Source organism: Mercenaria mercenaria, chromosome 12 (assembly GCF_021730395.1).
Source record: "Mercenaria mercenaria strain notata chromosome 12, MADL_Memer_1, whole genome shotgun sequence".
Classification (NCBI taxonomy): Eukaryota; Metazoa; Mollusca; class Bivalvia; order Venerida; family Veneridae; genus Mercenaria; species Mercenaria mercenaria.
In genome coordinates, this window is record NC_069372.1 from 48,679,399 (window position 1) to 48,695,554 (window position 16,156).

At 37.2% G+C, this 16,156-nt stretch overlaps 1 protein-coding gene across 2 annotated transcripts in view; it reads right to left on the reverse strand.

Annotated features, from left to right (window-relative positions):
- LOC128547373 (uncharacterized) overlaps window positions 1–16,156 on the reverse strand; it is a 147,802-nt gene that overhangs the window by 8,796 nt on the left and 122,850 nt on the right. For both annotated transcript variants that reach the window (XM_053519969.1, XM_053519970.1), the window contains exons 20-21: window positions 13,691–13,858; window positions 5,904–6,036 (exon numbers count right to left, since the gene is read on the reverse strand). In XM_053519969.1, the coding sequence (XP_053375944.1) occupies window positions 5,918–6,036; window positions 13,691–13,858 (287 nt within the window). In that variant the 3' untranslated portion in view covers window positions 5,904–5,917. The remainder of the gene's footprint in view (window positions 1–5,903; window positions 6,037–13,690; window positions 13,859–16,156) is intronic.

Consider the following 16,156-nt stretch of genomic DNA (forward strand, 5'->3'; position numbering starts at 1 on the left):
GATCTTAAAATCAATAGGGTCATCTGCAGGTCATAATCAACCTCCCTATTCAAGTTTCCTGATCCTAGGCCCAATCATTCTCAAGTTATCGTCCGAAAACGGTTTAACTCTTCCGGGTCACTGTGACCTTGATCTTTCAGACCTCTAAATCTGTGAGGTTCATCTGCTGGTCATGTTTAACCTTTCTGTCAGGTTTCATGGATCATAGGACCAAAGGTTTCAAAATCATTGTTCAAAACTGTTCAACTGTTACGGGTCACTGATTCTGACTTTTGACCTTCTGTCCACAAAATCAATGTGGGTCATCTGCTGGTCATGATCGATCTCCCTATAAAATTTCGTGATTCTAGGCCCAATCATTCTGAAGTTATCATCCGGAAATGGTTTAACTGTTCTGGGTCGCTGTGACCTTGACCTTGACCTTGACCTGCTCACCTAAACATCAATATAGGCCATCTGCTGGTCATGGCCAACCTCTCTATCAACTTTCATGATCCTAGCCCCAAATGTTCTGATTTATCACCCAAAACCGTTTTACTATGACCTTGACCTTTGACCTACTAAACTCAAAATCAATCGGGGTCATCTGCTTGTCATGACCAATCTCCCTATGAACTTTCATGATCCTAGGCCCAAGTTTTCTGGAGTTATCATCCAGAAACAGATTGGTCTACGGACCGACAGACATACCGACCGACCAACATCGGCAAAGCAATATACGGTAACCCTCCTTCTTCAATGGGAGCATGAAAATATTAAATTAAAATATCATTCGGTACAAAAGATACAACGCTGACAAATCATAATCCCTATTTGAACTTTATTGTTAGTTTGTTTGTTTTGGGATTAACGCCGTCTTTCAATAGTATTTCAAACATGTAACGGCGGGCAGTTGTCCTAACCAGAGTTCCTGGATTCTGTACCAGTACAAACCTGTTCCCCGCGAATAACTACCAACTTCCCCACATGAATTATCAGAGGTGGAGGACGAATGATTTCAGACAAAATGTCTTTTATCAAATCGTCACGGAGAACATATGCCCCGCCCGGGGATCAAACTCGCGACCCCGCTATCCGTAGATCAATGCTCTCCCTACTGAGCTAAGCGGGCGGGTCTATTTGACCTCTAATTTCACGGTGAATTCTTAACCAAAATTTCCGTTTGGTCATTAACTCATTATGGTTAAAAGTTAGAGAGAGGAGGGTCACTGGCCATAACGCGCTCACCTGTATAAAAGACTTCAAGGGTGTTTGTTTACATAATGGTACACATACAAATAGAGTCAGGTTGATATAAATACCAAGGCTCTAGCTAATATGGATTTAGAGAAAACAAAATTCAAACTTTTTTATATTAACCTAAATTATACACGTCTCACACATGGGCAGGGCCATTTTGATTTGAACCTAGTGCAATAATTTGAACAATTAATTTACAGCATAAACCCTGACATAACACGCCAAAAAAACATTTTGTGTAAAACTGTTTAAAATAGGGCATGCCTTTTCTGACAATAGCACTTTTTTAAAGTTTCAAATATATACATATAGGGAAAAGTGACAACTCCCCCTGGCGGTAATGTTTAATGACAAATCAAAATAATTTGTACAAATTTTGTAGAAGGTCAAAGAAAGATAATAATCAGGCCAGCAGTTTCATACATTGTCAAGAAGACTTAAGTCTATGCTTTATGCATATCATGTGTTTTGACAAATTGAAATAATTTCAAAAAAATCATGGTAGAAGGTTCATTATAAGTACCATTTGTGTGAAATCATTTCAAAATCGGACTAGCGTTTAAGGAGATGTCGTTTGAAAAGGTCAATATTTTTAGCTCTGGCCGCCCATATGTGCAAAAATCCATTCAGTGCTTTTGGAGTAGATGCCGCTTATATCCCAGTCACACATACGGCTCGGATAGCTATGTCTAGCCACGGATAATAACGTAGTTATCCGTATCGATCCGTACCTGAGCCTTACCTTAAAGTAGTAATCCGTATCAATCCGTACGGCTCAGGTACGGATCGATACGGATTACTGCGTTTCTATCCGTACTGCGTTTCTATCCGTAGCTAGACATAGCTATCCGCGCCGTATGTGTGACTGTGATATAAAAGAAATTGCTGACGCCTAATGGACGCAGGCACGACAGACACAGCGTGATCACAATAGCTCATCATGTGGGCATTTCATACGCAGGTGAGCTAAAACCTCTTCCGAGGTTTTTCTATCCCATCAACAAAATGAGACTCAAACCCTGGTAAATCACTTTCTACTAATAACATATAAACAAGAGCACCACCTTGCGGGTGCTGACGCTCATCTGATTTTTTTTGTATAATAGAAATAGTCCTACCCATGATTTTCTAAGTCTAAAAAGGTCCATCTTTCTTGCAAAAAGCAGGATAGAGTTATGTTTCTTGATGTACAGTGTCCACTTATGATGGTGAAAAACTGTTGCAAGTTTTAAAGCAATAGCTTTGATAGTTTATGAGAAAAGTTGCCTTAAACATAATACTCAACCAAGAAAATGATTTTCTAAGTCCAAAAGGGGCAATAATTATTGCAAAAAGCAGGATGGAGTAATGTTGCTTGCTGTACAGGGTCAGCTTATGATGGTGAACAAGTGTTGCAAGTTTCAAAGCAATAGCTTTGATAGTTTAAGAGAAAAAGTTGACAAACATAAAACTTAACCAAAATATCTGATATTTTCTAAGTCCAAAAGGGGCCATAAATCTTGCAAAAAGCAGGATGGAGTTATGTTTCTTGCTGTACAGGGTCAGCTTATGATGGTGAACAAGTGTTGCAAGGTTTAAAGCAATAGCTTAGATAGTTTAGGATAAAAGCTGACCTAAACATAAAACTTAACCAAGAAAACTGATTTTCTAAGTCCAAAAGGGGCAATAATTCTTGCAAAAAGCAAGATGGAGTTATGTTTCTTGATGTACAGGGTCTGCTTATGACGGTGAACAAGTATTCCAAGTTTCAAAGCAATAGCTTTGATAGTTTAGGAGAAAATTTGACCTAAACATAAAACTTAACCAAGAAATCTGATATTTTCTAAGTACAAAAGGGGCCATAAATCTTGCAAAAAGCAAGATGGAGTTATGTTTCTTGTTATACAGGGTCAGCTTATGATGGTGAACAAGTATTCCAAGTTTCAAAGCAATAGCTTTGATAGTTTAGGAGAAAAGCTGACCTAAACATAAAACTTAACCAGGCAACGCCGACGCAGACGCTGACGCCGACGCCGACAACCGCTCAAGTGATGACAATAACTCATCATTTTTTTTCAAAAAATCAGATGAGCTAAAAATGATCCATTATTCACGCTTTAAGAAATCATAAATTTTAACTTGAACTTTATTCGTTTTCATAGATTTTCTGAATGAAAACATTCTTTTCACATCTAGTGCTATTTTGAGGGTTGAACGCAATACTGTCGTAAGTCCTTCTTTATTTAATAGGAATTACTACAGTATTGCGTTCAGCCCTCGATTTATCTTTTAAGATTGTTATGAAACAAAAATTTGAGCGTCAAACTGATAGAAAGAACAAAAATATTTCATCAAATTTATTTATTTGGGTTTTACGGCGCACCAACACAGACTCACAGTATAGGTTATGTGGCGCCAAACAGGACTACAAATTTTGGTTTCACATCTCATTTACATCGAACATCCCCCGGCTAGGGGTATTTCTAACAAAACATATTGCATGCCAATACAACAATAAGCAATATACTAACAATGAAATACATTGTAAAGTCAAAAATATATACTGACATTATGAAGTTTGAAAATGTCTGGAAATCTGTAATTGGTGACTGCTTTCAAATTTTGAAGACTTAATGTGATTTTATTTTTAACTTGGTAAGGAAAAATAAACAAGAGTGCCAGAATGTCACAACATACGCCCGTCATAGCACATGTCTGTACAATAGCACTTGTATATGCATATGAATCTTATTTGGCCAATTAAAGTAACAATAAGGGGAAGTTAACCCTGAAATAGAAATGTGTCCGTGGGACACAGATGCCCCCACTACATGACAAAGGACACAATTTTTTTCCTAGGTCAAGGGCCATACTTCGTACAATACTGAATGAATCCAGACGCGAAACCCCAGGTGCACAACCGCAAATGCTGACCAACATTCCTTTAAACTTTGGTGACTCTAGGTCAAATACTTTTGGAGTTACGCGCGACACAACATTAAAATGACCAATTTTTAACTAAGTCAGGGGCCATAGCTCCAACATGACTGAATGAATCCGGACACAAAACCCCTGTTGCACAACTGCACATGCTGACCAACATTCCTGTAAACTTTGGTGACTCTAGGTCAAATACTTTTGGAGCTACGTGCGACACAACATTAAAATGATCAATTTTTAACTAAATCTGGGGCCATAACTCCTACACAACTGAATGAATCCGGACGCAAAACCCCAGGTGCACAACTACACATGCTGACCAACATTCCTGTAAAGTTTTGTGACTCTAGGTCAAATACTTTCGAGCTAAGCGCGACACAACATTAAAATGACCAATTTTTACAAAGTCAGGGGCCATAACTCCTACATGACTAAAAGAATCTGGACACGAAACCCCAGGTGCACAACTACACATGCTGACCAACATTCCTGTAAAGTTTTGTGACTCTACGTCAAATACTTTTGGAGCTACGCGCGACACAACATTCTCGGAAGGAAGGACGGACGGACAAGGGCAAATCTATATGCCCCCCCCCCCAAAAGTGGGGCCATAAAAATCTACATAAGTCCACATAAAACTCCTTACCGTGTGGAGATAAGTCAAAATACACATAGAAATTGGATATAACATGCATTTTGTATCACAAAAGTGGCTAATATAAGTTATTAATAGTAACAATAAAAACAAGTTGTTCTAAAACCAAGGGAGCATCATGGTTGCAAACATTTATGCCAAGTTACATCAAAATCCCTCCATGCATGAAGAAGAAATGCTCTAGACAATGTCATTCTTGAATATGACATTTAACCTCTAAGTATGACCTTGACCTTAGACCTAGGGACCTGGTTCTTTCGCATGACAAAGCAACTCATCTTTAGGAACATTTGTTTCAGGTAATTTTAAAATCCCTTGATGAATGGCAGAATTATAGATCGTACAAGAAACAGACCATGTTAACTTCTAACCTTACAGCTAGGGGTCTGGGTCTTGTGCATGAAAAGTTCGCACATTATGGGGAATATTCGTGCCAAATAACTTCAAAATCCCTTAATGAATTGCAGAGCTATGGACTGGACACGAAACAGATCCTGTTAACCTTTGTCCTCTAAGTGTGACCTAGACCTTGGAGCTAGGGGTCTGGGTCTTACGAATGACACGTCGTGTCATTATGGGAAATATTTATGCCTAGTTCTTTTAAAATCCCTTCATCGATGGCAGAGTAACTGACCGAAGATGCAGCCTATTTCTACATCCCCATTTTTTCTTGGACAATGGAAAGTGACCACTGAAAGTGTCACGCGGATTTCTGGGCTACAACAGTGACACGGTGTGCATAAGCCAAATGTAGATAACACTGCGTAGAACTGGCACGCAGTATACTGATAATCGGATGAAGTATTAATGCAGCGTGCTGCAGAATTGGTTAAACATTATCAACTCACCGTACATTATTACCAAGGGAAACGCTGTTAAGAAACGAATGTCAGCACCTGATAAGCATTTACTTGAAAATCACTTAATTTCTACTGCGACCTTAGTGTATAGTGAAAGTATTCAAACAAACTGCTGAGTAAAAATGTCAACAAAATATATGAAACCGAAAAATAACATAAAATATACCAAAATAAGTAAATTGGTAAACAGCTGGTTTTATTTTCTGCAGAAGAGTGACAACATCACTTACCCTTTCTTTGAGTTTTAAGAATTAGCTCTTCCTTCTCCTGTTGCGCTCTCGTCGAATGAATGATAAATGTCATTACCAACAGCATTCCTGCTTTCCACTTCTTTACCACTTTGCTGATTTTCTTTATCAGTTTCTATGGAAATACAGTATGTACGATTGATAAGAGAATCTTTTTTCAAAAAAAAAAAACAAGAGGACCATAATGGTCCTGAATCGCTCACCTATCCCCACATGACCCAGTGTTGAACTGAGTATGACGTCGTTATTTCTATTATTTGACACAGTGACCTAGTTTTTGAGCACATGTGACCTAGATATCATCAAGATAAAAAATTCTGACCAATTTTCATGAAATCCATTGAAAAATATGGCCTCTAGAGCGGTCACAATGTTTTTCTATTATTTGACCTAATGACCTAGTTTTTGAAGGCACGTGACCCACTTTTAAACTTGACCTAGATATCATCAAGGTGAACATTCTCACCAATTTTCATGAAGATCTCTTGAAAAATATGGCCTCCAGAGAGGTCACAAGGTTTTTCTATTTTTCGACCTACTGACCTAGTTTTTGACCACACATGACCCAGTTACAAATCTGACCTAGATATCATCAAGGTGAACATTCTCACCCATTTTCATGAAGATCCATTGAGAAATATGGCCTCTAGAGAGGTCACAAGGTTTTTCTATTTTTAGACCTACTGACCTAGTTTTTGATCCCATGTGACCCAGTTTTGAACTTGACCTAGATATCATCAAGGTGAACATTCTGACCAATATTCATGAAGATCTCATGAAAAATATGGCCTCTAGAAAGGTCCAAAAATTTTTCTATTTTTAGATCTACTGACCTAGTTTTTAACCCCACGTGACCCAGTTTCGAACCTGACCTAGATATCATCAAGGTAAACATTCTGACCAATTTTCATGAAGATCCATTGAAAAATATGGCCTCTAGAGAGGTCACAAGGTTTTTCTACTTTTAGACCAACTGACCTAGTTTTTGATCGCACGTGACCCAGTTTCGAACTTGACCTAGATATCATCAAGGTGAACATTCTGACGAATTTTCATGAAGATCCATTAAGAAATATGGCCTCTAGAGAGGTCACAAGGTTTTTCTATTTTTAGACCTACTGACCTAGTTTTTGACCCCACGTGACCCAGTTTCGAACTTGTCCTAGATATCATCAAGGTGAACATTCTGACCAATATTCTTGAAGATCTCATGTAAAATATGGCCTCTAAAGAGGTCACAAGGTTTTTCTATTTTTAGATCTACTGACCTAGTTTTTAAACCCACGTGACCCAGTTTCAAACTTGACCTAGATATCATCAAGGTAAACATTCTGACCAATTTTCATGAAGATCCATTGAGAAATATGGCCTCTAGAGAGGTCACAAGGTTTTTCTACTTTTAGACCTAATGACCTAGTTTTTGGCCCCACTTGACCCAGTTTCGAACTTGACCTAGACATCATCAAGGTCAACATTCTGACAAATTTTCATGAAGATCTTTTGAAATATATGGCCTCTAGAGAGGTCACAAGGTTTTTCTATTTTTAGACCTACTGACCTAGTTTTTGATGGCACATGACCCAGTTTTCAACTTGACCTAGTTATCATCAAGATGAACATTCTGACCAACTTTTATAAAGATCCCACGAAAAATGTGACCTCTAGAGTGGTCACAAGCAAAAGTTTACGGACGGACGGACGGACGGACGCACAGACGACGGACGACGGACGCTGCGTGATCACAAAAGCTCTCCTTGTCACTATGTGACAGGTGAGCTAAAAAATCATTAAAATCTCTGCATTAAAAATACTAAAAAAAGCTGAATCTCCTTCTGTTAAAGATCTTTGGGTCCAGTTGTGCTTGACACTTGAGGATGGCATATCAAAATACATATCTACTAAAAGAGTTAAAGCACAACCATCTCTGCCTTAGATAATAAAATCCATTAAGAAACTAATCCACACATCTGGACTGGAAATTGCATTTTCGTACTTTAGTTGTTCGTAAATTACCCCAATTTACATCTGTGTCTGTACTGCAAAGTTCCTTTTTACTTGTAATTTCAGCTTTGAAAACAAACTCATATCAATATGAAAACAGTTTTCCCTTACACTCTTATGCATTGTACACTAACATATCATCATCAACTTTACTTATTCACATTTTGCGCTAAGGTGACCATATGCATTACTGTCCTTACAAATACCTGTTAAATACCTATCTGAGCCGATTGTTGCACTATTAGTCTATATTCTTTGTTACCATAAGCATTTACTCATATTGACAAAACATTTATTAATACGAACGAAACTTTTAAAAAAGTAAGTTGATAAAATAATATTTTTCTAAAATGAATGGCTTTGAAATCAATTTTTAATGTACTATTTTAATGTATGGCTGCACTTAAACAAAGGAGTGGGGGTGGGCAACTTTCATATATAATTTTGCATGTAAACAAATTTATTTATTTGGGTTTTACGGCGCACCAACACAGTATAGGTTATATGGCGTCAAACAGGACTATAAATTTTGGTTCCACATCTCACTTACATAGAAATAACAAGAAACGCGGCAATACCACGAAACCAGGTTTTCAACACTTTTCATAAGAATAAACAAGAGTGCCAGAATGTCACAATATACGCCCGTCAAGCAAATTTCTTTACTCTAGCACCTGTATTTGCAGATGTAATTTTAATTTTGTGGTTGTTTAGTAATCATTGTAATTCTTTTGTTTTTCTAAGTCCACAAAAAAACTCCTTACCAGGTAGAGATACCTTAAAATACACCTAAAATTAGAAAGTAACAACTATGTTGTACCACAGAAAAGTGGTCTTGGTTTTTCCCTACGGTCAATTATAAAAAAGTTACAATATATGTTATTTATAGTAACAACTAAGGGAAGTTAATCTTAAAAAAAAAAAAAAAAAAAAAATTAAGTCCACACAGAAATCCTTACCAGGTAGAGATTGGTCAAAATACACCTCAAAATTGGATGTAACATGCATGTTGTACTACAGAAAAGTGGTCTCGATTTTTCCCTACGTCTAGTAATGAAAAAGTTACAATATAAGCTATTTATAGTAACAACAAAGGGAAGTAATTCTAAAGAAGGGAACTGCGCAAGACACTTCGTCTCATGATGGTGTATAATTGTGCCAAGTTACATCAAAATCCCTCTATGCATGAAGAAGATATGCTCCGGACAAAGTTTTCATTCTCGTATCCTTTGACCTCTAAGTGTGACCTTGACCTTAGACCTAGGGACCTGGTTCTTGCGCATGACACTCCGTCTCATGATGGTGAACAATTGTGCCAATTTTCATCAAAATCCCTCCATGCATGTAGAAGATATTGTAACCCTAACCCTAATCTAACCCTAACCCTATTTTTAGTAACAATGACCTTGACCTTGATACCAGAAACCCCAAAATCAATCCCAAGCTAAAACTTTATATAAGTTTTCTATACACCAAGTTTCATCATGATAGCTCATTCCTAAGGTAAGTTATTGACCAGAAAACCTTTTTCTATTTTAAGTAACAGTGACCTTGACCTTGATCCCAGAAACCCCAAAATCAATCCCAGCCTTTGTCTTGATATAAGCTACATACATACCAAGTTTTGTTCAAATATCTTTACCGAAACAAAAGTTATTGACCGGAAACCCTTTTTCTATTTAAAGTAACAGTGACCTTGACCTTGAACCCAGAAACCCCAAAATCAATCCCAGCCTTTGTCTTGATATAAGCTATATACACACCAAGTTTTATTCAAATACCTTTACCGAAACAAAAGTTATTGACCGGAAACACCAGTTTGACGCCGCCGCCGCCCGCCCTGCCGACCGACCGACATCTACCCCAATCTAATAACTCAGGTTTTCGTTGAAAACCTGGTCAAAAATGCATGTAAACAAAAGAAACCAACTTATATACGTAACTGTTTAGTATCAAAGAATACAGGTAACATGGGATAAGATAATATGCATTTTCAGTCCAGACAATATATATAACAGAGCTTGTATACTTTAGAAAAGACAATCAAGTGCCAGTAGTGAATCTATAAATAGATCCATAGTGCTGGTCATCTTGGAATGTAATGGCCTTAATTGTTCTCTCCTTATTATAAAAGGGTAAATATGTTATATGACAGTTCCAAGTAACATCCTTTTACGTGATGTTGTCAATTATTTCGCCATTTTCAAATAACAAGAGCTGTCCGTAAGACAGCCAAGCTCGACTATTCAAAATATTGTCCCAGAAGCAGGAAAATATTACCCAAAAAGGTTAAATATTAAAAGAGTTTTAAGTTCAAAAGGGGGCATAACTTGACCAAAATGCGTATCAGTTATGGGACTTGCTGCTATCACCTAGTTTTATAACCCCGAAGGCACATGTGAAGTTTTAATTCAATATCTGCATTAGTTTTGAATTGGGGTTTTTAAAGTCCAAAAGGGGGCATAATTTGCCCAAAATACATGCCAGAGTTATGGGACTTGACCCAGTGAGGTTGGTAATTGATCTAGAAAAAGAAGAAAAAAAGTTTCAAATCTATATGCCTTTTAGTAATTGCTATATGTACTTGCACGCAAAACTTTAACCAGGATTTTCTAAGTCCAAAAAGGGGGCAAAATTTGCTCAAAATACATGTAAGAGTTATGGGACTCGATCCAGTAAGGTTAGTAATTGATCTAGAAAAAGAAAAAAATAAGTTTCAAATCTATATGCCTTTTAGTAATAGCTGTATGTACTTGCACGCAAAACTTTAACCAGAATTTGCTAAGTCCAAAAGGGGGCATAATTTGGCCAAAATGAAGTTCAGAGTTACAGGACATGCTGCTATCAACTAGTTTTATAACCACAAAGACACATGTGAAGTTTCAAATCAATATCTGCATTAGTTTTGGAGATAGTAACTTGCATGTAAAACTTTAACCAAAATTTTCTAAGTCTAAAAGGGAGCATAATTTTCCCAAAATACATGTCAGAGTTATGGGACTTGACCCAGTGAGGTTGGTAATTGATCTAGAAAAAGAAAAAATAAGTTAAAAATCTATATGCCTTTTAGAAATAGCTGTATGTACTTGCACGCAAAACTTTAACCAGGATAAGTCCAAAAGGGGGCATAATTTGGCCAAAATGAAGGTCAGAGTTATGGGACTTGCTGCTATCAACTAGTTTTATAACCCCGAAGACACATGTGAAGTTTCAAATCAATATCTGCATTAGTTTTGGAGATTGTAACTTGCATGTAAAACTTTAACCAAAATTTTCTAAGTCCAAAAGGGGGCATAATTTGCTCAAAATACATGTCAGAGTTATGGGACCTGACCCAGAGAGGTTGGTAATTGACCTAGAAAAAGATAAAATAAGTTTCAAAGCTATATGCATTTAACTGATGGCTGTATGTACTTGCATGCAAAAATTTAACCAAGGTGTGACGCCGACGCCGACGCCGACGCCGACGCCAGGGCGAGTAGAATAGCTAGACTATTCTTTGAATAGTCGAGCTAAAAATTGGTTTTGGTGGCCATCTTCGATTTTGGCGGCCATATTGAATTTTCAATATAAATTGCAAATTTATTCTAAGCGTAATATATATTCCACTATTATGCCATAGCTTTATTTACAGGATTCAAAGACTTGTTTTGTCATTTTCTTAGTATAGTGAATTATGGCTGCCATCTTGGAGTTTGGTGGTCATCTTGGACTTCCACAAGCTGCTCCCCTGTCTAAAATGAAGCTTTTAATACTTGTCTACTATCATTCCAAGATTTTTGCTTTTCACAGAAGGTACACAATTCGCCCCGTTTTATGCACGGATTTCTTGCACTAATATCAAAGCTCAAGTCTATGTATAACAACGCTGGGGTTTGGTTGTAAATGGAGTGTCACTAAGTCTTGATTCACCATGGAACACAACACACCGACGGGGTGTGATTTATATTTTATTTTAAAATCTCTCACTAAGTTTTACTAACAGTATATAGCAAGTCTAACAGTTATCAGAGTAACGATATTATTTTATGCAATTGTATCCAAATTTTAAGTATATTTATTTTTGAGAATATATCCAGATGTACATCACAAAGTTTGATCACTAAGTCCAGTCTTGTTCTTTTTGTTGTTTGTGTCTTTGATATTGCCAAGCTTTTATACAGAAGATGTAGCTTGAAAGTTGTCTGGTCATAATAAAAATGTCATAAAAATAATATTTCAAATGTCAATCAGACAACTCAATAGCATCCTAATTTGTTTGGTAGACTGTCTGGACACTGGCTTTAGTATTAGGCCCAGACAGTTTTTATGATTTGTCCAATTTGTTTTACATTGTGGCAAGGGGTTTCTGATGACTTTTATTTGACCTGCAGGCTTAATTTATCTGCTTTGAGTATACATGTGAATTTCTCAATGTGGGCATTGCACAATATATGATACAATAAATATAGTCTATTTACTAATCAGAGAGTTAAATTAAGGTTCGTTCAATAATTAACATAAATTATAGAGTTTAAACAACAATATCTGAAAAACCAAATGTTCACAATTTACAGTGTAATATATGTAAACCATGTGACTCTAAGGACGGGGCCATATTTGACCCTAGGGGAAAATTTGAACAATCTTAGTAGACGACCACTAAACGATGTAAACTCACAAAATATCAAAGCCCTAGGCCCTGTTGTTTTGGACAAGAAGATTTTCAAAGTTCTTCCCTATATAAGTTTATATAAACCATGTGATCCCCAGAGCAGGGCCATATTTGACACTAGGGAAATAATTTGAACAGTCTTGGACGAGAATCACTAAATGATGCTACAAACCATATATCAAAGCCCTAAGCCCTGTGGTTTTGGACAAGAAGATTTTCAATGTTTTCCCTATATAAATGTATGTAAATGATAAAGAGCCCCCTTGATGCATTCCGTAATTGCACAAGGAACAGAAATTATTTGCTCACTGTAAACAAAAATTTCTAAAGTTCTGGTTCAATGTGAACTTGACCTTTGACCTCAAAATCAATATGGGTCATGTGCTGGTCATGATCAACCTACCTATAAGGTTTCGTGATCCTAGGCCCAAGCGTTCTCATGGAATCGCCCGGAAAGGGTTTAACTGTTCCGGATCAATGTGACCTTGATCTTTGGCCTACTGACCTCAAAATCTATAGGGGTCATCTACTGGTCATGACCAACCTCCCAATGAAGTTTCATGATCCAAAGCCAAAGCGTTCACAAGTAATTGTCTGGAAATGGATTAAATGTTCCAGGTCACTGTAACCTTAACCCTTGACCTACTGACCTCAAAATCAATAGGGATCATCTGCTGGTCATGACCAACGTCACCTTCAACTGTCATGAGCCTAGGTCCAAGTTTTCTCGAGTTATCATCCGGAAACCGTTTAACTGCTCTCAGTCACTGTGACCTTGACCTTTGAACAACTGACCTGAAAATCAATAGGGGTCATTTACTGGCCATGACCAACCTCCCTATCAATTTTCATGATCCTATGCCAAAGTGTTCTTGTGTTATCACCCGGAAACCAATTGGTCTAAGGACCAACCGACATACCGACCAAAATCAGCAAAACAATATACCTCACCTTCTTCGAAGGGTGTGGGGGTATAAGAAGTATATTGAAGTATAAAAGTATACCAATCCGCAAAAATAGGAAAACATCATTCTAAATTATGTCAGCGTGTTAATGAATTGGTTAAATACCTAATAGTAAGCCAAAGCATAATGATCACATTTAATTTACTAACCGTTCTTCGGAGATGCCAAGATAGCGGATTCATCTCCATTAATTCCTTCTCCTGTTGCCCCCCTGTCTATAGCTGCTTCTCCAAATGGCTTAACATGATTGTTGTCATTACCAACTGAGGTCCCGTTTTTCATTTCTGTTCTTATCTGTTGATCGTCTTGGGACCAATCTGAGGAAAGACAGAATTTATTACTTAAACAGTGTATGTTTCTCTATACTTCTCATTCAAAGTCATATCACAAAGTCATGTGTTTGGAAAAAAACAAGAGGGCCATGATGAACCTATATCGCTCATCTGGTTAAATGGTTGCTATGAAGATTTGCATTTAAGCTTGACCCCGGGGTCATGATTTAAACAAATTTGGTAGAGATCCACTAGGCAATGTTACACGCCCAATACCTAAGCTCTAGGCTTTTAAGTTTATTTCTAGACATTTTTTGGAAGATTTTCCTACGTACAATCAAGTAACTCCTGGGACGGGGCTAATTTGACGCCGGGGGTCATGATTATAACAAATTTTGTAGAGGTCCTCTAGGTAATGCTACATGTCAAATATCTAAGCTCTAGGGATCTGGTTTTTGAGAAGAAGATTTTTTAAGATTTTCCTATGTAAAATCATATGACCCCTCGGGCGGGGTCAATTTTGACCACGGGGTCATGATTTGAACAAACTTGGTAGAGTCCACTAGGCAATGCTTCACACCAAATATCTAAGCTCTAAAGCTTCTGGTTTTTGAGAAGTTTTTACAAGCTTTTTCCTTTCGGTTGCCATGACAACCAGAGTTCTGCATGGAATTCAATTCTTTAAACAATTTTTGTAGAGCTTCACCCAAGGAACATTCCTGTAAAGTTCGGATGAAATTGGCCTAGCGGTTTATGAGGAGATATCGTTTAAAGTAAAAGTTTACGGACGATGGACGCCGGTCGGTGAGTGATGGCTCAGGGTGAGCTTAAAAGAGAGGTAGTGCACTATTTGCGATATCAGTTAAGTTTAGTAAAAACAGATCAGGAAATAACAAGGCGATCGGCAACACCGATGGATATTCCCCAAAATTAATGTAAGGGGCTTTTCAGTTACGAAGGTTGTGTTAAGGAGAAATGTAGTCGTCAAGAGTTGTGGTTCATTAACACTGTACTCCCGCTTACTGATCTCTATGAATATGTAAAGTAAAAGTCATAGTAAAGTAGTAATTTAACAAGAGCTGTCAGTTAAACAGCCCACTTGACTTTTTTCATAGCTTTACTCAAAATAGAGCTTTGCCAGTAAAAACTTTATAAAATTTTTAAACAATCATTCTAAGTTGAAAAGGGGCATAACTCCAACAATATTCAAACAAGGTTATGGGGATTGTTTCTCCAAGTGCTCACTTCGACAGTTAATAATTATTGTAAGTTTCAAGTCAATAGCTTTGATAGTAACAGAGATATTTGACTTTATAACAAGACGGCCATGAAGGCCCTGTATCGCTCACCTGACCTATTTATCTAAAGATCATCAAGATGTGGCCTCTAAAGTGTTAACTAACAAGCTTTTCCTTTGATTTGACCCTCATCAAAGATTTTATTGTGGGTAACATTCTGACCAAGTTTCTTTAAGATTGGGCCAACATTGTGACTTCTAGAGTGTTAACAAGCTTTTCTTTTGATTTGACCTGGTGAACTAGTTTTTAACCTCAGATGACTTATATCGAACTAGTCCAAGATTTTATTGAGGGTAACGTTCTGATCAAGTTTCATTAAGATTGCGCAAAACATTGTGACCTCTAGAGTGTTAACATTCAAACTGATGACCAAATATGAAAGTTGTTCAAGATTTTATTAAGAATACATTCTGAACAAGTTTCATTAAGATTGGGACAAAATTGTTAACAAGCTTTTCCTCTGATCTGACCTGGACACAGTGGTGACCTAGTTTTTGACCCCAGATGACCCAATATCGAAATCTTCAAAGATTTTATTGAGGGTAACATTCTGACAAAGTTTCATTAAGATTGGGCCAAAATTGTGACCTCTAGAGTGTTAACAAGCTTTTCCTTTGATTTGACCTGGTGACCTAGTTTTTGAACCCAGATGACCCAATATCGAATTTGTCCAAGATTTTATTGAGGCTATCATTCTGAACAAGTTTCATTACGATTGGGCCAAAATTGTGACCTCTAGAGTTTTAACAAGCTTTTCCTTTGATTTGTGAGCTAAAACAAGATGGTCATTATGACCCTGGATCGCTCACCTGAGTAATATGAGCTACATGTTTTAAATGTCAAACTGATGATAAAATATTAAGAAAGTCAGCAGGTCACATTCATGGTCAATGAAATTCAGTTTTACGATTTGTGTGCAAAACTGTGTATGTCATCAAAATTTCAAGGCTGTATCTTAAAAACAAGAAATGGGTCAGTAGGTCAAGGTCACAGTCAAGTGACATCACATTACTTGGGGTCATCAGGTAATTATAATTAAACAGTC